General features: G+C 36.5%; 2 protein-coding genes, 1 long non-coding RNA gene and 2 pseudogenes across 6 annotated transcripts; 2 read left to right on the top strand and 3 right to left on the bottom strand.

The window, feature by feature from the left end:
- Positions 1-2,467: 2,467 nt before the first annotated feature.
- On the top strand, positions 2,468-8,402 carry LOC147525500 (ankyrin repeat domain-containing protein 2B-like). 3 transcript variants are annotated; one of them, XM_086607677.1, is made up of 10 exons: positions 2,468-2,702; positions 2,834-2,912; positions 2,991-3,088; positions 3,524-3,733; positions 3,826-3,974; positions 4,610-4,781; positions 6,950-7,042; positions 7,709-7,848; positions 7,928-8,039; positions 8,167-8,402. In XM_086607677.1, exons 2-9 carry the CDS (start codon positions 2,864-2,866, stop codon positions 8,025-8,027), a joined length of 1,011 nt encoding a protein of 336 aa, XP_086463803.1. In that variant the 5' UTR covers positions 2,468-2,702; positions 2,834-2,863; the 3' UTR covers positions 8,028-8,039; positions 8,167-8,402. The 3 variants fall into 3 exon arrangements, with proteins under 3 accessions (XP_086463803.1, XP_086463810.1, XP_086463816.1); XM_086607684.1 differs by having other exon boundaries at positions 2,572-2,702; positions 2,842-2,912; XM_086607690.1 differs by having other exon boundaries at positions 2,604-2,702; positions 2,850-2,912.
- On the top strand, positions 3,136-3,442 carry LOC147525501 (uncharacterized). The gene is made up of 2 exons (XR_015221821.1): positions 3,136-3,230; positions 3,367-3,442. It is a non-coding gene; the product is annotated as an uncharacterized LOC147525501 (long non-coding RNA).
- A 5,296-nt stretch (positions 8,403-13,698) lies between the features above and the next one.
- On the bottom strand, positions 13,699-15,479 carry LOC147525499 (xylulose 5-phosphate/phosphate translocator, chloroplastic pseudogene; annotated as a pseudogene). Its single transcript, XR_015198214.1, has one exon. The product of XR_015198214.1 is annotated as a xylulose 5-phosphate/phosphate translocator, chloroplastic pseudogene (transcript).
- A 4,186-nt stretch (positions 15,480-19,665) lies between these two features.
- LOC147525498 (secreted RxLR effector protein 161 pseudogene) lies at positions 19,666-20,046 on the bottom strand (annotated as a pseudogene).
- Positions 20,047-21,455: 1,409 nt separating this feature from the next.
- On the bottom strand, positions 21,456-23,385 carry LOC147525497 (uncharacterized). Its single transcript, XM_086579548.1, is given in 3 exon segments — positions 21,456-22,193; positions 22,539-22,787; positions 22,789-23,385. Coding segments are annotated over 3 exon segments (1,584 nt in total).
- Between the last annotated feature and the right edge of the window lie 1,016 nt (positions 23,386-24,401).

Genomic DNA, 24,401 nt, shown 5'->3' with positions numbered 1-24,401 from the left:
TATTTGCAACGCTTAAAAAGCGTTGCGAAAATGATTAGTAACGGTTTTTTGCCGTTGCAAATAGCCTGTTGTGGTGTAGTGCTTGAAAGTCCATTTTCACAAGGTTTGGTAAGTAGTCTAGCCTACAATATACCATTATGCAGTTTAACTGCCATTAGAGTTTTTGATTAATCTGTCAGAAAATTTTAAGCTATGTTAAGTGTATTTATGTCTTCCGAGTTGCATTAGTGTGCAGAAACCACAAATTTTCATATACACTTTGTCTAAATCCAGGAACATATACTTTCCCATTACTTTCATACTAACCCTAATCACCTCCTTCATTTGATGAGCCAGTGACTGTTTCATAAATATGTGAGCATATTTTCTACATTTAATCGACCCTTTTACAATATTCTTCAGTGATTAAAATGCATATTTTTAATATTTATTCTCATCTTTTTTCCAATAATTAAACTCCTGTAACTGTGGCTAGATTACAAACACATCTTCCCTGTCACTGTAACACAAAGTCGTTTCACTTAAAACACAGTCAGGGATAGAATGAAATATTAAAAATCCTATCTGAAGAATCGAAACGCAAAGATTGGACTTTTATCAATCCACTTTGAATGACAAGAATTTGTGAATCCAGTCAACTTCAATACCAACAACTGCAACTGGATGAGCAAAACAGAATGAAAAATGCAGAGATCAATAAAATTTACAAGTTTTAGAAAAAAAAGATAACGTGTTTTTCTCCATCTTCGCAGCCTACATTTGTTATAATTATGGGTAATTATGTTGTTTTTATTTGTAATAATACTATTATTAGTCTTATGTTAAGTTAAATGAGTATGATAATGTTATTAAGTTTTATTATGAACGTATGGGTAGGAAAGGGGTTGGGCATAATCATTATACTTTTTCCTTTTTTAGTTAAAGTTTGTGTGGAACTTGGGTTGGTTTACGAAGGGAGAAACACCATGTTAAGATTGTGAAGAGAGGGTTTGCAGTAGATTTGTTTGGACAGAATTCTCTAATTTATGTGTATTCTTTGATTAGGAGAATTTGGGATGCGAAAAAGGTGTTTGATGAGAGGTGTGAGTTGGATTTGGTGTCGTGGAATTTGATATATGATTGATGGGTATGTGAAGAATGGGGAAGTTGGTATTGCAAGGGAGTGTTTTAATGTAATGTCTGAAAGAGATATTTGGAGCTGGAATTCGATGATTGTACGTGTGGTATGTTGGAGTCAGCGATATAGAGGCTGCTCGAGAGTTCTGTGAGGGGATGGTGGTTAGAGATGTTGTCAATGTGCTGATGCTTTGTGTTTACCTATCGTTTGTGACATATTACAATTTTGTTAGAGTATTTGTCATTATACGTCAATGTGTTGATATTATGTGTATGTTATACTACGATACTGTTTTGTGTTTTGCTTTGGACTGCTTTATATTAGTGTTGCTTTCGTTAGAATTTATCAAACCTGAATAGAAAAAAGAAAAACATAGATTTGGCAAACTGTTTTACTTCATGTTATTAGTCAACACCATTTTTTTAGGCAGTATTTGAATTTTATCTTTTACTTCCAAGTGAGAGGATTGGAATCAATAACTTACAATAAGGACTATAGTGGTGTGGTTTTGTTGACAATCACTCATTTGATGAAATTAAAATCCCATTTTTTGTTCAGGAGGATATTCATGAGCTTATCGAATTTCACAGAAGTTGGTTAGAGCTCCCCTAAACCAATATTTTAGGATTATTTCACCAGCTTTTATTTTTAGAACTCCCTTTATTAAACAATCATTTCAGTTATAATACCATTTAACTTTATGCATAAATGGTATGCAAAGTCTTCTTTAATGTTTAATGAGTTGTCTTTTAGTTTTACAAGTAATTTGTGTTATGTATAAATATGAAGTTATATATTTTGGTATGGTTGATCTATGAGAATTGTATTGTTTGATTTTCAAGTTATGACAGAATTTAGGTTTTTGAAATGTTAAAAATACAAAGGAGACTCTCCTGGATATTTATTATTATTATTATTTTTTAAAATGATGATGCTCTTAATTGAAGACTTTCTCCTTTTATTTTCCTCATTCTTATTCTGATATGTGTTGAATTAATGAATGTGTAAGGGTATATGTAATGAGTCGGTTTGTGAGAAATGAAATACATAAAATTGCAATCATTAAGCTCACTTGAGTATGCGTATGAAATGATTATGAAGTATAAAACTGTTAGAAATAGTTATATCATCGATCCAATGCTACTATAGAGATGGTCTCTTGGAGTGTTGTTCAAAAACAATATGTCTAGAGTACCGAATGGCACGGGCATTCACTAGTCTCTCCCTCTTCCCTCTCCCTATCTGCCCAGTGCATAGCAGTATACTAGTTAATTAAAAAATCATAGGTACTCCAACGAAGTGCGTACATAGTTTTGCTAGTATAAAAGAAGTTAAAAGAAAAGAGAATATACGTATCTTGTGGTGGTGGAGAAAGTTTAGAAGATTTGAAAATGGGTCCCAGTCGGTGAGACGAGTGATGAGTTGTCGTCTGATCGAGTAGGGTTAAAAACGTAACAATAATTGGGATTTTGGGTTTGGCTTGGCCAAGAAACAAACCTCCACCTCTCAAATAATAAAACGCCTCTCAATCTTTTTTTTCTCTCTCTCGTATTGACTTCACCCCCACTGCCGCAGAGCCCAAAAGGTAATCATCATCATCATAATAATAATTTATCCTCATCCGTTTTCTCTCTAATATTAAAGTACGGACTCGATATCTATTTATATAAAATGAATAGTAATAATAAATAGAATACTTGTCTTGTAATCTAACAGTGTTTTAGTTGTGCGGTTGAGTTTATTATTATGGCTTCGTCAAATTCTGACAAGGATCTCCCCACCTCTCCCAATTCAGGTAATCAGATGTGTATTTTTTTATATTATTTTGACCAGGGCACATACATAAATATCGTTTTATTTAACATTTGGACAGGGAGCAAAAGTTCAGCAGCTGTTGCGCCTACTGCTCCTGGGAATGGGACTGGATCTGCCGATCCTTTTGATTTTTCTGCCATGTCTGGCCTACTCAATGTACTATCCCTTCTTCGAACTGTCTTTATCATTGATTAGCTTTTCCTTCAAAATTATATATTTGTAGAATATGTAGAGGTGAAGAGATTATTTTTGTTACAAATGCCTTTTGTTTGTTACTTTGTAATAATATGGTGCAAAGGTGGACTATAAGAAGGCCAATTTAGTTGGTTTTAGGTTTTCATTATTTGCGTTCACTTGGTTGAAGCCCTAAAGATAAGCAGTTAAAAAAGTATGTCAGATTAATATGACACATTGGCCCAGTGTTTTAAAGAAAGCATCAAAGCCTTGAGGCGCTTCAGACTTGAGCCTCAATAAAAAAAAAATGTCAAAAAAGAAGAGAGTAAGGAAAAATGGATAATATAATAGGCATTTTGTGGGTACAATTACTTTATGTTCTCTTGTAAAATAATTCTACTGTGGTGGATAATATAGGATCCAACCATAAAGGAGTTAGCTGCACAGATTGCGAAAGATCCTGCATTCACCCAGATGGCTGAGCAGCTCCAAAAAACTGTTGGGGGTGCAGGTGATGATGCTTTCCCCCAGTTCGATTCACAAGAGTATTACTCTACCATGCAGCAGGTTATGCAAAATCCCAAATTCCTGAATATGGCTGAGCGCCTTGGTTCTGCTTTAATCCAGGTATTTACAATCTTTTTGTCTTGAGTTGCCTCTCACACAGTTTGTTATGATAATGGTGTCTTAGAGTGGATTTTGTCCACATGGTTTTATAGGATCCAGCTACATCCTCCATGCTGGAGAGTTTAGCCAATCCTGCGCGTAAAGAGGAGCTTGAAGAGAGAATGGCACGCATAAAAGATGATCCTTCTTTGAAGACGATCCTGGATGATATAGAGAGCGGTGGTCCAGCTGCAATGATGAGGTTATGAAATCTAGAATATCATTATTTTTCAGAGGAAGCATTTGTGAGGACAACCTTGATATGTGTCCTGATCTTGGTGTGGACAATATGCTTTTGTGCCATTGCCAAAAGTATAGTATGCATATCTTTGAGGCTCTAATATTTAGGCAGATGGGAAGCATATACCTCACTCATCTGGATAGGCCATTAATACACTCGCACACACCAAATGCATGTCTATGTTTCTAAGTTCTAACATATTATCAAATCCTTAATAATGTTGTAATTGGTAAAGTTTGTAGGCTCCTACTTTAGTTGGTATAGTTTTGTGGGAGTTGATATTGACCTGGGTTCAAAACCCCCCAGCACAGTAGTTACATTACGGAAAAAACAATTAAATCTTTCTTCTTTGCATTATGGGAAAACATATTTCCATATTTGTATTGTCAAGCAGCCATTATATAATACTCCAATGTGTTTGAAAATACATTAAAGTTTGTGGCATTACCATTTTCCATATTTGTTTTTGTTGATGTAGGTATGAGGTTTATGCTTCATGCTTCCCAATTCTTCAATCTTTAAATGTTTGTTTCTTTTTGAATTTAATTTTCTTCTATTTATTTCTTTGATGATTAAATCCTTCAATGTTGGTGTAGGTATTGGAATGACCCCGAGGTTTTGCAAAAGCTAGGGCAGGCAATGGGCCTTGGGGCGGCTGGAGATGTAGTCGATGGAAGTGATTTGTCTATACCAGATGAAGCAGAAGATTTAACTGGGGATGACGAGGAGTCAATTGTGCATCACACTTCTAGTGTTGGTGATGTTGAGGTACTTAACATTCTTGCTTCTCATGTCCGTGATTTCAAACGTTTGTAAAGTATAAATTATGATCTTGCATAAGTATATATATTGGGTGCGGCTACCTTGACATCTCAAAATGACACCTAATCTTGACAGCCAACAATAGCTGTCCAGATCTCACAAATTTGACACACAGATGTGACTTTAATATAACAAGGGAATGAAAGGGGTAAAATTGTAACTTTAATACCTTACACCAAGTATACCCAAAAAACCACAACATGTCTTCTTTTCTCTCTCTCTCCTCACCAAGAGAAACCAAACGGCTACCTCTCTATTTCTCTCTCAAACAAGAATTGAAGATAAAATCTCTCCATCTCAATAACAAAGGCGAGTGCAAATTCAAGGAAAATATGGAGGCTTGACGAAAAGCATCTCTTGATGCAGCTCTAAACCCAATTGAATCTCACCAACTCCATTTCTTTCTTTCAGAGTTTAATGGTCATTGTTCAGAGTATGATATATATTAATCTGTCATTGAGTCGGATGGACGAAATTTAAGTGAGATACTGCTCTGGCTTTCTCCTCTTGGGAAAAATTGGAATTAACAGACACTGCTAATTTGATTTGGGATTTAGTTTTGTTTGATTAATTTCTTTGTATGGTTCAACCAAAAATTGCTGAACCAAAATGATTAAGTTGAAGCTGACCATAGTTATTATGGCAACAAGACAGAAATAAGATACAATTCTGGGCTAAACTCAAAATATTTTTGCAAGTCATCTCAATAAGCATACTGCTATAGGGCTGATTTGAAGTTGAAAATTATTGCAAAAACAGAAGGACCAAACAAAATACCATCTTTACAACTGATAAAAAAACTGAAAATTTTATGGGATATAAAGGGAGAAAAAAACTGATAAAGATGAAGAAATGGGGTAGCTGCGACCTCCATTTTTTTTCAAGCTTTGTTATCTTTTTCGTATGTCTTCATTTTTTAGAAGGATGTCATTTTCGTTCTTTGTCTTCAAGCTCATATCCCATTCATTAGTCTTTGTTTTTGAAACATATTGCTGCGTACTTTACAATAACAGATGAACTTAAAAAAGTTGGCAATTCCATGACAGTACCGAGGAGAGATTTTATCTTCTTCAAAGTCTGTCTGGTTTCTTTTGTTGTTGAGAAGAGAGAGAGAGATTGAAAACGAGGGGAAAGAGTTGAGGTTTTATTGGAGGGATATTTGATAAGAGAAAGTAAAATTTCCAGCATGCCTCTGTTCTATTCTTTTGTTGTTTGGGAATGCGCTCTTTTTTATTGATTAGAGATGTGTTGAGATAATTAGAAGACCAATTAAGCAAAGAAACCTAGCTTAGCGTGGGTGCTAGTGTTGGAATTTCGTCATATTTCGTTCCTTGCATTGCTTTTGATCGCTTTTGATCTGTCAGAAGAGATAATCTGTTTCTAGACACATCGAAGCGTAAGTTTCTCTTTCAGCGATGAGAACCCAGTTTGGAGCACCGATTTGTAAATGCAGTTACCACTGACATGGATTCTTGAGTCTTAAACATTCCTCTAGATCGCACCTCGCCATCTCAAATACTAAAGCATGGTGTTGCAAGTTGGTGGAAGTCTATCGTTTTAGCAAAATATTGTTTCACTGTTGACGAAGACTAGAATCTAGATAGAAATATTGAAGCTAATAAGGCAAAAGGTTCATAGTGTGCAGTGTGCTCCTATATGTTTTGGTGAATTTATTCTCTTGCTTCTTTTGGAAATTAGGATGACACCCATAACTAATGCGCACATCCTTGAACTAGTACAGACCTGCTACTCCTAGTGGTCTAGTTTGCTTCTCATCTAGAAATGCAACTATGACTTTCCATATCGCCATATATCAGTGGAAAGACCCGTCTTAAAGACCCATTGCTGTGAAATATGATGTTTCTGCAGTGATCCTAGGTAGTCTGACATCCTTCGGCGTGTAATCGCATATTGCCCTGCAAGAAACTCTTTAGTTATTTCAAGACTCACCAGAACCTACTTATACTACTATAATAACCTTTAAAAGTGTTTGTAGAACGTGAGGGTTGGATCGACTATATATCTGAGTATCTGTTTCTCATTATTTCCTTCCAAACTTCTACTAATATTTAATCTAACAGTGGTCTCCCTTGTTATTTTTTTTAATTCAATAGGGTTTGAAGAGTGCACTTGCATCTGGGGCTGATAAAGATGAAGAGGATTCGGAGGGAAGAACAGCTTTACATTTTGCATGCGGATATGGTGAGGTATGATGATCTGTTTAGAATTAAATTAATTGCTGGAAGTCAAATTATGGCAGTTTATCTTTGAGTTTGCGATCAGCAATTGAAAGAATCTTTTAGTAAAATTTGGTTGTGAACACTGCTGGTAGTGAGAATCAGGATGATTTTGTTAGCTATCTCATTCTCCCTAACTACCCATAACTCCGTAGGGATGCAATGTGCACATGCCAGACATTGGGTGTGGGAGTTGCGAGATATGGGTGTTAACATGTTATTGTTTGTTACTGGCTAATCATTAGCAGCTCAGAGAATTCTCAAATCGAAGTGGGCAGTGGCATCCGTTTTACTTGTTCTTCCAGCAATAAATGTTAATGAATATCAGGCCCTCCTTTTTTCTTGGATTATTGGAGCATATCTAGTGCTCGGCATTATTGGATTATCTGTTTGATCCTTACATGAATTGGCATCAAACCCATGACAGCACTGATTAATCTGTTCTTAGTAGCAGTGGTGCTGCTCTAGATAATTTGGGGTGTAATGGTGCTATTATGTAAGTGGATCCTTGTAATTCCAATGAAAATTTTGCATGGTTATTAGTAAAAAAAATTTACCTTAAAACATCGTTTAATTGGGAACTACTGTAAAGCAAGCTCTGCTGAACTTGTTACCAATCTTACTTTGTATTTTCAGGTGAAGTGTGCTCAAGTCCTCATTGATGCTGGAGCAACTGTTGATGCTTTGGATAAGAACAAAAACACTGCCCTTCATTACGCTGCTGGTTATGGCCGGAAGGAGTGTGTAGCACTTCTGTTGGAAAGTGGCGCAGCTGTGTAAGCAAACTCCTGCTTTATCTTCATTTTTGTTTAAAACCACTGTTGTTGATTTTATTTTGTGCTTGTCTTGCTACAGAACTCTTCAGAACCTGGACGGGAAGACTCCACTTGATGTAGCCAAGCTGAACAACCAACAGGAGGTTCTCAAGCTACTTGAAAAGGATGCATTCCTATAAAAAGACAATGTGGTAAGTGGTGTTCTTACTGATCTCTAATGTCTTGTGAAGGGGATTGTGGGGCTATGCAGCTTGCAATCAACATGAAGAGGATGATACAAACTGAATGATCGTCTCTGCTGTCTAATTTCTGTGGCAGGTGTGCCTCTGTGATGCCATCCTATGTTGGATGGGTGTTGTATCGTGCGAGAATTGTTTCAGCTTCTGATCAACTGGCGGTGTGACATTCCGTTGAATGATTTGTGTTTCCTGGCTACTATTTTGTGCTGAATCACTACTAAATTCGGTCTTTTTATGACAGTATACCATAAGTTTTCTTACATATGTAATCATCATCATAACCTAAATGTGAGTCATTATTACATTTTGTTTTCATGTTGTCGTCTGAAAGTGGTAAGGGTAAAACAAGAGTACTGGCTAGAAGAGAATTCCCAGTATTCATCATGTAGCTCTCAGCTCTGTCTGTGCTGCGAAGGACAAGTGCCAAGTGACAGCTCATTTCTGCTCAAGATTTTAAAGAGCTCAGAAAGTCTCAGCTATAAATAACTAATAATAGAAGGTTTATAGATATAACAGTTACAGTGAGAAAGGAAAAACTAAATGGAAATAATACATTACTGGTAGTATGGGGTAGAAGATGGAACAAATTTGTGAGGACAAGTGGGAAAAGAAGACTGCTGAGGTGAATACCGTGTGAAGAGCAAAATGAGTAATGACTAATGAGCATTATGTGAGTACCTATTAAAACTTGAAACAAGGAGAGGATGACGGCTTGTAGGCGCAGGTTAATAGAAATTCTTGTTGAGGGTTGCTCTGTACTTTACCGTTGCGTTTCTATTCAATTTTTTATTTTTGATAGGAAGCCATTTTGGGTTCGCACCATAGCTAGTAAATTTGTAGACGGCAAAAATTTGGTACGGAAATTATTCGTCTAAAATCTGAAAATTTGGATTCTAATTCGCTTAAAAATTCGGCCCAAAAAAATGAAAAAAATGCTAAACATATAATTCGTGTTTTATACGGATATAATACGAAAAAATTTGGTCATATTTTGTTGCATTATAAGTTTAGTAGGTAATATTTTGCCCAAATTGTAGTGTGTTTTTTTAACGGACTTTATTATTCAGCAATTATAAGCCTGGATCATAGAATTCGAGTATTAATCCTTAGGTTTGAAACGTTTGCCTTATTGTTCGTATTATACGGAAAAACGTATAAAACGGAGTATTACTAGCTATAGTTCGCACTACCACGAGTTGTGCAACCTTTGTTCGCCTGGTACCATTACAGAATTTGGTTATGTTAGTCCAAATGGTTTTACGCATTAGTTAAAACTTCAAATAGGTATCAAACTACTTCAAGTATTTTTGATTAAACGGAGTCATAAAATATACAAGAAATTGGGCCCAAGGCACAATTTTGGGTTTTGGGGAAAATGAAGTCTAGAGGACACGGTTTTTTGTGAGTAACTCACAAGAACAAATTTTGGGGAAAAGTAACTCACGAACCCACTATTTCAAAATTAGTAACCCTCAATGACAAAATAAGTTGGCCCCGCCTTTTTACATTTTTTAAAATGCAAGTTATACCCTTCCGTGAAAATAACCCTCAAGGACAAATGGCCGGATTTAAAATAAATATTTTCCGATTTTACATTTTCTGTCATTTTACTATGAACAATGAGTGTTCATATCTTCTGCTGGTGTATGAACAATGATTGTTCATATTTAAATAGGTGAATGTACCTTATACAATATATTGATGTATGAATATTGAATGTTCATACCAATGTTCATACCCAATCAATGTTCATACCTATGAACATTGAATGTTTATACCCAAATGACCAAGGACTATGGACATTGAATGTTCATACCAAAGGACTATGAACATTGAATGTTCATACCCAATCAATGTTCATACCCAAGGACTATGAACATTCAATGTTTATACCCAATCAATGTTCATACCCAAGGACTATGAACATTCAATGTTCACTATGAACATTGAATGTTCATACCCAAGGACTATAAACATTGAATGTTCATGTATGAACATTGAATGTCCATACCCAATCAATGTTCATACCCAAGGACTATGAACATTCAATGTTCATATTAAATACACCGGGTCGTTTCGTCTAGGTCCGAGACGTTAATTATTTTGCGTCAGGGGTATACTTGACATTTTATCTACCCGATCCGTTTTTTATTTCACGTCAAAGGTATACTTGACCTTTCATCTACCCGGTCCTTATGAGTTACAAAAATAAAAAGGTGTCCTTGAGAGTTACTTTTTAAGCATTTTTGTCCTTGAGAGTCAATCAAGATATGGCCTTCTTTCCATATTGGTCTAAGCCCCTAGTGCCTTTGACAACATTGCGAAACTATATAGCTGGAGCATGGAGGAGTTGAATAACAGAATAAGGCCTCCTAATTTGCTAACATCTTTAACTCCAAGGGAGAGTCAAGGGATAAAAGTCCCGATAATAGCTCTTAGAACATCTTTAGAAGAGAAACCAAAAAAACACCAAAATTTTGAACCAAACCAAACACCAAACCAAAAAAACACCAACCAACTTTAGGAGCAACATCAAATGACGCGGTTTTGGATAAACCGTGCTATATAGCCCACGCGGCTTTCGCAACACTGTGCACTAAAGCCCATCTTAAAAGCCCATGCGGTTTTCCAGAAACTGCGCGGTGTTTGCAACACCGCGTGCTATGTCTATATAAACATGACCAAAACCGCGCGGTTCATTTATTTTTAACTTCTCTCTCAATTCATAAACCCTCTCCTTAGTAAAAAAAAAAAAAACCTACCTAAACTCTTGAAATTTTATATGGATCATTTTTAACCTTTCGACGATGATGACGATGAGTATTGGTAGCACACAAACGACATTGGCGATGATGTAGAGGTATAAGAAGCCAAGGAAGTAGAAGACGGTGAGGGAGAAGAAGCCGAGGATGTCGCACCGACTGATAGACATCCCTATGTACTTGAGTATCAATTGAACGACTTCGATTGACAATTTAATCCCAGTGAAACACTTGCTATGCAAGTTGTGTCTTCTACACGTGATACAAAATACGTGTCGAGTGTAGTGGCTAATTCTCAGATAATTTAATTAGTTTTGATTAAATATTTTGAATATTATTATGCATTAATTAGTTGAGTTGGACCAATTAATTATTTATCTTATATGCATTATTTTTTTTTTCATTATATCAGCAAGTTATTGACTACCGAGTTAGATCGGCTTTACTTGGTATTAGAGAGTGGTGGAAGGTTCTTAAGAGTTTGGATGAGTTTGTACATATTAGAGATAGTATTTTGTGTACACCTTTAGATATTTTGGTTGATGTAGATTATGAGAAGGTTGATTGGGCAGTAGTCATAGTTTTAGTAGAAAAATGGTGGAATACAACTCATACATTTTATTTTTCTTGTGAGGAGTTAGGGTTCACACCACTAGACTTCACCATGATATATGGGTTGAGTATTGGTATAGGCCAACCGATACCGTTTAATACAAATTATGAGAACATTGGTAGTATGCTTATGATTTTTCCTCTCTTGGATGCAGATGCTTATGATTCTTCTGGTATTAAGCTATCTCATATTAAGACTGCATACATGGAACCTCTCTTGGATCCTAATACACGAGCGGAGTTAGCTTTGATTGTTCTACCTGGTAGTGAGGGTGCTGATGTATATATTAGGGATTTGTTGATGTTTTTTATTAGGCATGTTTTGTTTCCCAATGGTTATTCTACGGTACGACTTGGATATTATGCTTATGTTCTTGATTTGCATAATATAAGAGATTATGACCTTGGTAGCTCAGTATATGCCACATTGATAGCGGCGTTAGACAAATCTTCACAGACATTTAGAAGTAGAAGTCCTCAAATTGCAGGATTCGCATGACTTTTGGAGATTTGGTTTTATGAGTACTTTCGTTGTCTTTGTCCTAATATAGACATGATTGCTGATACTTGTCCTAGATTTGCAAGTTGGTCAGGGCCTCACTTGACTCATAACAGAGGGCAGATTAGAAATAATGTGTATGGCTCGTGCTCAGATTGATATTAGATCATTGTCATCTATTGAGTGGAAACCTTGGCGTTTGTCTACTGCCTTTGACGATCCTGTTGTGCGGCATGTTTGTGTTTTGTCATGTCACAGAGTTGTTTTTGCCACATGTGACTGTAAGGTTTGGTATTGTGGCGACAGATGTTGGAGACAGTTGACTGGACGCTATAGAGTTCCATGTGCTCCCATACCAGATGTTAGTGATACTAAGTCGTGAAGTAGAACTCAAGTTCATGAAGTTCATGGCAGTGGTGGTCCTTGGCTAGATGTGTCTTCATTTGTTGTTGAGCAGACTGCCGATTAGTATTATAGATGGTGGAACCGTGTCTCTATGGGTCCGTTGTTGCCCCCTGTTGGTCGGGCTAGCAACTTCATGTTTGTGGGCCTAAAAGGGATGAGACGTGAGCTACGTATTTCTCATCCGCCACAACCTGTTTACAACCCACAACCTGTGAATGCATATCATCCAGCTCCTATGTCTGCCACTAATCCTCAGATGTTTGCCTTGTGTGAACCTGATGGGGAGACTATTTACATTTCCATTCCTGAGGTGCCTCATGCTTGTTTCTATGAGTTAGAGCCGCAGATTGATCAGTATACCACGGTGAGTTTAATTGTTTTATTTATCTTCTTCATTATATATATAATATGTACTCACACTGTATTTTCTTGGATTTTCAGGCTGAGGTTCGGGAAAGATATGAGAACCAAATTCTTATGTTTGATGGGATGAGGACTGCTGTGTATCATTATAGCCAAGAAAAAGATGAGGCATATTCTCAAACATATCAGCAATCCCAATGTGCGTATGACGAGATTCTAAAAGCGTATGAGGATATTCAGCAGGTTAGGTGTACACGCAATAACATCAGGGATATGAGGAACTTCAAGCTGAGGTAGTTAACCTTCGTGCAGACAGAGAAGATCTTGATTCTCAGGTTAGAAACTTAGAGGAGCAGCTTCGGAACATCCAAATAGAAAGAGGAGAGTCATCGAGTGGTAAGGGGCGTAAGAAAAGAGCTAAATAAATTTTATGTAATATGATAGGTTTTGGATCATTTTGGATACATAATCATAATCATAGATTTTGAATTATTTTGGATACATAATTATAATCATAGGTTTTGGATAATTTTGGATCATTCTTATCATTTTGGATCATAGGTTTTGGATCATTTTTATCATTTTTAGATACAATTGGACAGTTCCTAATTTCTTCAATTGCACAGTTCCTAATTTTTAAATAAAACGCACGCGTGGTTTTGGCAAAACCGCGCCATAGAAGCCTAAGCCCATGCGGTTTTGGCAAAACTGTGCCATAGAAGCCCAAGCCTATGCAGTGTTAGAAAAACCGCGCGGTGTTTAAACACCGCGAGAGAGATTTGATACAGCACCAATGCAGCTTGAACCAAATTTTGGCCAATTTGGTGTTTGGTTTGGTGTTTTTTTGGTGTTTTCATCAACATGTGTCTTTCGTGAAGATGAAAAAACACCAAATTGTTGGAAATTTGGCGTTTGATGCTAGGAAAATATCTCACCTAAAGATGCTCTTACACCTCCAACCTCCAAGAACTTAGCAAATTCTGTCGTATTAAAATTAGAATGAACCAAAAGAATGATGTTTGACGATCAGAAGATAAACATGGGTTTTACAAGGACTGAAAGACAATTCTGTTTTTGTGGCATCAATATCCAGTAAAACCAAGGGAAATGAGTCGAAATTGGTCGTTGCACGACAACAATCTAGCTCTTATTTTCACCTTCAGTTTTCGTGGCATTTTTGGCTGTTTTTGCCTGTGAATACAAGAAAGTCCCAAAAATGGCAATGGCAGATCCGAGGGCATTCAAAGGCTTCACTGGATTCCTGAAAACAAAAATTGTTGAAATGATGATAACCACTCTCTTCATTGTGTTGCCTACCGAGAATGTCAGTGGGCTAATCTCATCAAGTGCCTGGTAAGACGACTGATTGTAGAGGTGGAAAAACACCCCGGACAAGATCACCCATAGATAAAACGTTGAAGAATTACTAACGGATTGGATTGCTCGGTGGTATCCTTCAACCCACTGTGACCCTTCGACGACCACTGCCACAGGAAACAGATACAGCAGTGATACAATACTTATCCAACCGTACAAATTTAGGCCATTCACTTCCTTGAAATTCTGTAAACTGCGTTTCGAGTAAATATTCCTAAGAACAAAACCAACATTACTGATCAGAGCACCCCAAAGACCTTGAACATTAAATGAGACTTCAGTTGCAGCAGCAAGAGAACAACCAAAGACAATAGGGAGGACTGAGAGCCAGACACTTAATGGGTATTTATCACCAAGAAATGAAGAGAAGACAACTGAAAAGACGGGTTCCGACGATTTGATGACATGGGTAAAGGCGACAGCAGCATTAGCCATTGAAACACAGGCAGAGATGTGGCCCACAGTGTGGAACAAAGCTGGACCCAGGAGAGCTAGAATGAAGGGCTTAGAAATCTTGGGGAAGGGTTGGAGTTTGAAACCCCAGAGGCAGAACATCCATATAGAACCAACAAAGAGCTGAAAGCAAGAAAGAAGCCATGGAAAGGGGAAGATATTGAGTACCTTTTTATTGTAAATGTTGAATACAACACTTTGAAAGTACCATAGACCAAAAACCAGTGCAAGTTTAAGAGTTTGTGGTTTCGAGCCTTGGTTTTCTCCAACTGGACTGGCTTCAGAATTAGCAGCTGCTTGGACTGTTGTGGACTTTGAGGAAAAATGGTTTTTACTAGTTTGGTGGATCTGATAAGGTACAGAGTTTGCAGAGAGCCCAAGTGGGTAGCCTTGGATTTGGCTGAAACTTTGAGGTTTGATACTTGAAGGTTTGTTGGATGGAGAGGAGTGGTAGTAGTGTTGGAATGATTTTAAATGAGATGGAAGTGAAGGAGAGTAACGGTGGTTGAATAATGTGTGGTGAGATTTGGAGAAACTGGTTGCTGAATTGAAAGAAAACATTTTGTAATGGCTTCAGAGATACAGAGAGAGAGAATTGAAGCAGGGAGAGCAACCTGTTAAGTGGAAGCAAACAATGGAGATTGAAGAAGGAAGAGCAAACACATTTGCACAGCTTTAGTATCCAATGTCAAAATGGTTGGAGCATGAGTTTCACAAGTTATGCTGTCTTGCAGACTTTTTTGTCTTCCAGTGTTCACTTGATCACTTCAATAATTGAATTTCCAAGAGGAGAACTATAGCGTCCAACAGAAGCTTATTATTCGCAAACGCTACAGAAACTAGTTAAGAATTTCAAGTTCTCTAGCTCAAATGGTGATTGACATATTATAAGTCAGTTCATCCCGGAAATTCTAACATACGGTGAGATGTCGTGTAATTTGATGGTTTAGGACCGGCAAGAATATGAGTTTTAGAACTTCTTAGCATAGTACAAAATATCCCGATATATCCGATATTTGTCGATATCTATCCGGATTTCAGAGAAAGATATATAAATATCCCGATATGTTTAGAGATATATATGACTGTAAATATCGGCGATATTTCAACGATATTTTGATATTTGCGATATTTAGGGATATTTTGCGATATTTTGTATATATAACAATTTTATTTAATATTTACCATTATATTTCAAATAAATATAAGTAATGTATCATGATATATTAAGAAATATCCACAATATTCACGATATTTGTCGATATTTTGAATATATCCACGATATTTGCATGTGAAACAATGTCAAATATCCCCAAAGAGAGAGATATATCCACAATACATATCCATAAATCAGAAATCGATAAATATCCATATCCTGATATTTTGTATTATGCTTCTTAGTATGTCTACATGATGTCGAGATCATACATTCATACTAACGCAAAAATAAAGGTCTAATTCTATGTTGTTTGTGAGATCATCAAATTGAAAAAAAAAAAATCCTTTGACCTTGCCAAAAGGGACTTGGAATGTTATGTTCAACCTTGAAAGTTGTTGAAAACAAGAAATTGGTCCTAAGGCCCATTTTAGATTCAAAACAACTCTAGAGGACAAAGTTTTTTTATAATGACTCACAAAACCATTTTCATCAATGAAATAACTCACGAACCCAATTTCTTGATTTTAATAACTCTCAAAGACAAAATAAATTGGCCCGGTTTATTTTATATTTATTAAATACCACTTTTACCCTTTCCTATTAATAAACAAAATTACGAATGAGAAAACCCAACACCCCTTTCTTCTCCAACTGACCAGACTTTTTATATTCATGACACACCTCATCAAACTACAAATCGAATCTCTTCAACAGGTACTCATTTCGATTACCAATTTGTCATCTTTAAGTTATTGATCGCTTTAGGTTACTTGTTAACAACCAATCATCTTTCTTTTGTCTTTTAGGGATTTTGATTATAGGGTCTGGAAGGTATGTAGATCGTGTAAATCTTGAAGTCGGACGTATAAATCTAACAATAAATACATCTACAAGGTCGATCTTTAGCTCAAATGGCCGAGCATTTTGGAGATATCCAAAGGAGATGGTGGTTCAAATCCACCAAGATCCTCTATATTTGTAACGTTAATCAAACAAGAAATCAAGTATCAAGTGTGTAATTCAGTTCCAAAAAAAGTTCATAGTTGTTAAGGTATGAACAATCATTGTTCATAGTCCAATAGGGGTCTGAACAATGATTGTTCATAGTCCAATAGGTGTTTTCATTGACCATTCCTCATGTTATTGATGTATGAACAATGATTGTTCATAGGATTTGTAACGTTAATCAAACAAAAAATCAAGTATCAAGTGTGTAATTCAGTTCCAAAAAAAGTTCATAGTCCAAAAAAAGTTCATAGTTGTTAAGGTATGACCAATCATTGTTCATAGTCCAATAGGGGTCTGAACAATGATTGTTCATAGTCCAATAGGTGTTTTCATTGATCATTCCTCATGTTATTGATGTATGAACAATGATTGTTTAGTGTGAACAATGATTGTTCATAATCCAATAGGGGTATGAACAATGATTGTTCAGTGTGAACAATAATTATTCATAGTCTAATAAGTATGAACAATGATTGTTCATTTTTTACTGTTGAACGCGTATTGTTCATATCTGTTTTGAGTATAAACATTTATTGTTCATATCTGTTTTGGGTATGAACAATCAATGTTTACATCTGTTTTGGGTATGAACATATTTGTTTTTATTTATCTTTTTTGACTAATGGTTAGTATGTTTTTATGAACAATTAATGTTCAAATACATGGTGTTCTAGTTGAAGATCTTTTAAGTGTTCATATGAACATTTTTTATTCATATTTGTTTTGAAAATATCATTTTTTGACTAATGGTTATTTCTTATATGAACACAATTTTTGAAAATGCAATATGAACATTGATTGTTGGATGAAATTTTACAAATACATGATTGTTCTAGTTGAAGATCTTCTATAATGTTCATTCTTCATATTCCAATGTTTTGTTCTTCGATCACATATTATATTGAGGTATGAACATGAACATTGATTGTTCATACCCCAAATAGGTATGAACAATAATTGTTCATATGAACACAATGATTGTTCAAAACTCATGTTGAAGTATGAACATTGATTGTTCATACCCCAAATATACTTCAATAAGTGTTAAACACATAATGTATTATTATGAACAATGATTGTTCATATGAACAATGAGTGTTCATAGCTCATGTTGAGATATCTATTTGGGGTATGAACAATCATTGTTCATATCTCAACATGAGCTATGAACACTCATTGTTCATATGAACTGTAAATTATACATTAATATGATATTAGAGTTATGAACATACCTCAGTCATTCAGCGGAAGAAACCCGAATATAAAGAATGATAACCTTGAGAGTTGTTACTAGCCTTGTCTCTTGAGTATGATTATTACCAGAATGAATCCTTTGGAGAAAGAAGAGAGTTTTAATACGAAATTGGTTTTCTTTTTCTTCTACTTGTTATGTTTCTAATACCTACGTAAGGTATATAAAACCAACCAAGCAAACAACTAACTCCCACGACTCTTGCGTAACAAGAGATTCAGGATAGATTATATTCTATCCAGTAGGACTACAATCTTACGATCTAGCTAGGGAGTAGCTTATATTGGGGATGGATCCTTGATCCATGTGGGAGAACCTAAGTGGTCCAACCCACTTACATCTCCCACTCACCCACATGGGGTAAATCTCAATATCTCTATCACTCATCTTTGCATATAGGGAATAAGGTGTGCGACCTCACGAGAAGAACAAAGAGCAACATGAGCGATATTATTAAGTTTTCACCCAACTAATAAAAATGCATCATCCAGAAGCATCTCGTATATGCCTTAGACATTGTTGATTACACTGGAATCAGTACTCTTAATCCCTTGTATAAAGCAATGCTACATCCTCTCCTTGTTTTGTACTCATGACATATTAAAATATAGTTGTGGGACTGCTATGAGTCACAAAATAGATGTAATATCAAAAAGTATTCCCTGAACATTCATGCCATTTCAATTATATTCAGTCGCTTTCATAGAAATGCCCCGTAATACGGTAAATCTCGTCGTACTTAGGAAGCACACTAAAGTAGCGTCACCAAATATTCTCTTCATGACATAACCTTAGGTTATGAAAGACATACAATGGGAAAATGTTTTAATTATCCTAGTGGCTCACATAACAATGAAGAAAGGATTCATTCATTGTTCTCACTATTGGTCGGCAAAGCACATACAATATGTTATGTATGTTATGGTGTTATCCCATTAAAATGGGTATGTCACTTGCTAAATTGTAACACCATATGAATCTTAGTCTAGTCGTTAAACAAGCGCCTAACTTGAGTTTTATCCCAGTCACTCTCTAGCGCCTGTAAAGAAAAACACTCATATTCGGCTTAACTACAAGCTACATAAAATTGTGGACAAATTTTATGTTCGACCTTTGTTTTATAAGGTCTCATCTTAGTTCAACTAAGGCGACATTCAAGAATTTAAAAAATATATATATTCTTTTCGCTCTTCTAGCGCTAAGAATATAAATGTCTCATCTTGCTCGCTCTCAAAGCGCCAAGGTGAATCACCCATGTGAGTAGGTCGATTCAAGCCCGGTGACAAAAACAAATCAAGAATGTGTAATTAAAAGAATATTCCAATAAAATCTGAATTAATGAAATATATCAAAAACAATATCAATTACATAAAAGATGTCCAAACATATCAAATCCTACAAAGTCCCATACTCCTAACATGAGATTTAAACACATCTCGTGCAATAGGTTTAGCCATGGGATCAGCCAACATGTTAAGCGTGGAGATATGTTTCAAGACCACTTCTCCTGTTGCAACCTTATCTCAAATGTAGTGAAAACGAGTCTCTATGCTTTTGGCCTTCCCATGATACTTAGGATCCTTTGCAAATGCTAGAGCTACAGTACTATCACTATAAAGTAATACTGCATTCTCTGCATGAGCTGTGATATCTAAGTGTATCAAGAATTTCCTTAGCCAAACAGCTTCTTAGATTGCAGCTGAGCAAGCAACATACTCTGACTCCATTGTAGACAAAGCAACACATTTTTGCTTCTGGCTACACCAAGTAATAATTCCACCTCCGAGCACAAAAGCATAACTCGAAGTGGACTTGCACTCATCTTTATCACCAGCCCAGTCTGCATCGGTGTAACCTTTCAGTTTCAAGTCTCCACCATGGTAACTTAGGACAAAATCAGCAGTCCCTTGTAGATATCTGAGTATCCTTTTCACAGCTTTCCAATGAGCTGGACCAGAATTACTCTGATAATGACTGACTAACCCGACTGCAAAGCTGATATTTGGTCGAGTACACATCATGACATACATCAGACTACCAATTGCAGCCGCATATGGCACATTGGACATTTGATTCTTTTCTTCATTAGTTTTGGGACACTGATCAAGGTTTAAGTCACAACCTTTTTCCAATGGGGGTGTCTATTGGTTTGGAGTTTTGCATACGGAAACGCTTAAGAATTTTTCTAATGTAAGTCTCCTGAGACAAACCAAAAAATTTCTTTTTGCGATCTCTCGTGATCTTAACTCCTAACACATAGTCTACTTCACCCATATCCTTCATATCAAAATTGGAGGACAACCACTTCTTAGTGGCAACAATGGAATCCATATCATTCCTAGCTAAAATAATGTCATCAACATACAACGAAAGGATAAGAAAACTCTTTCTGGATCATTTAGTGTACACACAGTGATCTTCTTCAATCATCTCAAAACCAATATAATTGAGGAAATTAAATTATGAAATCGGAGATACCATTGCCTAGACAACTGTTTAAGGCCATATATAGAACGTTTTAGGCGGAAAACTTTGCGATCTTGTCCCTGGACCTCAAAACCAATCGGTTGAGCCATATAGATCTCTTCCTTTAATTCTCCATTGAGAAATGCAGTCTTAACATCCATTTGAAAAAGTTCTAAATCCTGTTGTGCGACAATAGCTAGAATGAGGCGAATCTCACCACAGGGGAGAATGTCTCTTCATAGTCTATACCCTGTTGTTAGGTATAGCCTTTCGCCACAAGGCGTGCTTTATGCTTGTCAATTGAACCATCTGCCTTGCGTTTAACTTTAAAAATCCATTTATTTTCAACAGTTTTATGCCCACGTGGAAGATCAACTAACTCCTAGACCTCATTTTTCCCCATTGAGCTCATCTCATCTTGTATAACAGCCATCCACTTGTCTGTAGCAGAAGAAGAAATTACTTTTTTGAAAGAAGTAGGTTCTTCCTCATCTAATGGAGTACACATAAAAATATCCCCTTCAATCTCGAAATGACGACGGGGAATATTTCCACGTTTACTCCTACGCACTTGAGGATCTTGTGGAGGATCTAGTGGTACACTCCCACTGTCTGGTACACTCCCACTATCTTCAGCGATTATAGGATGAGAAATTAATTCCCCACCCTCGCTTGAAGATGGTAGGATGTCTTCATACTCCTCTATCTCATAGAGGTCAAGATCTTTCTTTACGTTACTTATGCTATGAAAATCATTCTTAATGGAATCTATATTGCGAGACTCTATTTCTGTCATTCCTCCATTAGGATGTTCACCATACATAACATAACCTTTTGAGCTATTAGAATACCTTACAAAGATACACTTTCTAGCTCTAGGGCCTAGTTTCCCATACTAATGAGAGATGTTGTGAACAAAACCTGCTGAACCCCATGGGCGCAAATGCTCCAAACGGGGCTTTTCGCCTTTCCAAAGTTCATAAGGTGTTGAAGGAACTAACTGAGAAGGCCCTCAGTTAAGTATGTATGCAGCAGTCAAAAGTGCATCCCCCCAAAATGATATATGGAGACTACTTTGCACCATCATTGATCTAACCATATCTAAAAGAGTTCTATTTCTTCTCTCCGCTACACCATTTTGTTGCGGAGTATAAGGAATAGTTAATTGTCTGCATATCCCCTTTTTCTCACATAGTTCCTTGAACTGATCAGATAAGTATTCACGTCCTCGGTCAGTTTGAAGAATTTTTAAGCTCCTCTCTTTATGTGTCTCAACCTCCGCTATAAAGCGTTTAAAACAATTCAAAGCTTCATAGCGGTGAGCTATCAGATAGACATAACCATATCGTGAATAATCATCTATTAGAGTGAGAAAATAAGAGGCGCCATGATGTGCCTTAACATTCATAGGCCCACAAATATGTAAGTAGATTAGCTCAAGCGGTTGAGTAGCTCTTACTGCCTTTCCAAAAGGCTTTCTATATGCTTTACCAGCTAAACATGGTTCACATATATGTAGGTCAACCTTAGCGAGTGGGCCCAATAGGCCTTCTCTCGCTAATCTGGTCATCCTATCTTGTCCTATATGACCTAGTCTAGCATGCCAAGTAACAGAATCAATATTTCTACTTGCACTAGCCATGTAAGATAATGAAGAAACAGAATCATTCAATTCAACTTTAAAGAAATTATTCATAAGAAATCCATGTCCATAAACAATACCATCCAACTTAATATCCAACCTATCAGCCTTAAAATCAAAAGAATATCCAAAAAAAAAGAAGTGCTAAAACAAAAAGCAAATTATGTTGAATTCCAGGAACATAAAGCACATCATGTAGAAGAAGTACGCGCCCAGTGCATAATGAGAGTTGGTATGTGCCGATTCCTAATGCATCTTCACAAGTGCCATTTCCCATATAAAGCCTCTGGGTGTTTGCTGGAATTCGACGATAATCTACAAACCCTACTTGCTCTCGAGCTACATATACATGTTTGGTTGCTCCTGTATCTACAATCCATTCAGGGAGAGAATGAGCAACTAAAACATGTGTACATACAGTTATGTAATGAGAGTCAGGGGAAATGGATATACCGCCATTCGCCGGTGCAATCCACGGTTTAAGTGTCCCATCTGCTTACAGTTGTAGCATTTCACCTTGGTCATATCAATTTCTTTCTTTCCACCACGCTTGCCTCTGTGGTGCTTGGCTATGCCTGCCTTAGGAGCCAACTTATTAGCCCCTCCTTGCTTCTTGGGTTTGTTATTACCCTTGTGCTTAGACCCATTTGTCTTGCGCTCGCCAGATGCGATTAGGGCAGAAGCATTACGGTTCAGATCCCGGCTCCTCCGTTTCAAGCTCACAATGTCGAGAAATATCAAAAAAATTCTTAATACTCTCATTGTGAGTCATAATTTGCTTCATATGCATCCAAGAATCAGGGAGAGATCTTATCACAGCTTGGACTTGCTGCTCATCAGTAAGGACATTTCCAGCAGCCTTTAACTCGTGAATCATGCTTGATAACACCTTTAGGTGTTCAGGCATGGTTGTCTTGGGATCTTTCCTGAACATCTCAAACTTTAAAACTAGACTTCTAAGTCTAGTAGTAGATGTTCCACCGAAAGCAAATTTCAGTTGATCCCACATATCCTTAGTTGTGGAGAATGTCTCATATTCTCTAATCAGATCATCATGCATGCTGCTCAACATAATGTAGCACACACGACGATCCATTTTGGTCCATGCTTGATAAGTCTCAAGGTCACGACGATTTTGGGCTATTGTCCCAATTTCAGGTTGGGCCATCGAAATGGTTAATTGTTCTTGGAGTTCTTGCTCATTCAAGAGGTATTGAATTTTCCTATGCCATATATCATAGTTTGTCCCATCATGTTTAGTTCCATGGTTAAGGTCTTCAACTACGGTCTTGGTGGCCATCACGACATTCAGATTGCGCAAGGATTGACATATGTCAGCAACTAAGTTTTCTGTATCCATTTTCTACATATATGCAATGGTGGATATAACATTAGTCTATACACATTCTTTAAATTTATTACAAAAAATTCAATCCAAAAAATATTATCTTGTTCCACATATTGGGATTGAAAACTTGCAAAAGCTCATAATCATCTCCCAACAATGTAAATAAAGAGTATATCTTCTAATTGATTTTTAAACAAATTCCTTATTAGGAGGAACAAAACCTCTACTAATCATATTCCACTTAATACGATAAAGAAAAAAATGCTAAGCAAAACAAAGAAATGATTGCTAGTCCCATATGGACCTCAATTGATATTTTAGAGCCTATATATATATATATAAGCTCCATTAAAAATATCAATTTACATAATATTTAACATTTTATGACATAAATAATCATATGGTTATACTGTAACTATATGTAATGCTTGAAATCATGACCTGGGATCTATCCCAATGGATTCAGAAGGGTCAAAAACCCTTGTATACAAACAACCAGATCATTTGGCCCTCTCCAAAGGCCTAAACCGGCTCATAAACATTATACTGGTTCATCTAAGATATATTGTTACAGAAATCTATACCTGGAATTTCGATCAACTGATGATTCCAACAGATTTAGAAGCAAAAACCTTTGGGTATGAAATTTCAGGTCAATCAGTCTTCAAACAAGGCCTGAACCAGCCCAAACAAAATAAATGGTTCACACTTAACCGGATCGAACCAGGTTCATTGGCTGGGTTGGTCCAGGTGCAGAAAAAGAGTCACGAAACAGAAACTAGGAACTAAGTCAACTTAACTTATTAGAATGATTTGAAACAGCTCTGACCGAGTCAACTTGTGAGCTAACTCGGTCATCTTCTTTAATAAACATGCAGAAAAAAATGGCAAGGCAGGCATGTTTAGAGACGCGTATGTTTTTCATTATAGATCCAAACGAAACATACTTTATACTGTTACGAAGATCT

The sequence above is a fragment of the Coptis chinensis genome, chromosome 1, assembly GCF_015680905.1.
Source record: "Coptis chinensis isolate HL-2020 chromosome 1, ASM1568090v1, whole genome shotgun sequence".
Classification (NCBI taxonomy): Eukaryota; Viridiplantae; Streptophyta; class Magnoliopsida; order Ranunculales; family Ranunculaceae; genus Coptis; species Coptis chinensis.
This window is presented reverse-complemented; position numbering and strand designations above follow the sequence as displayed.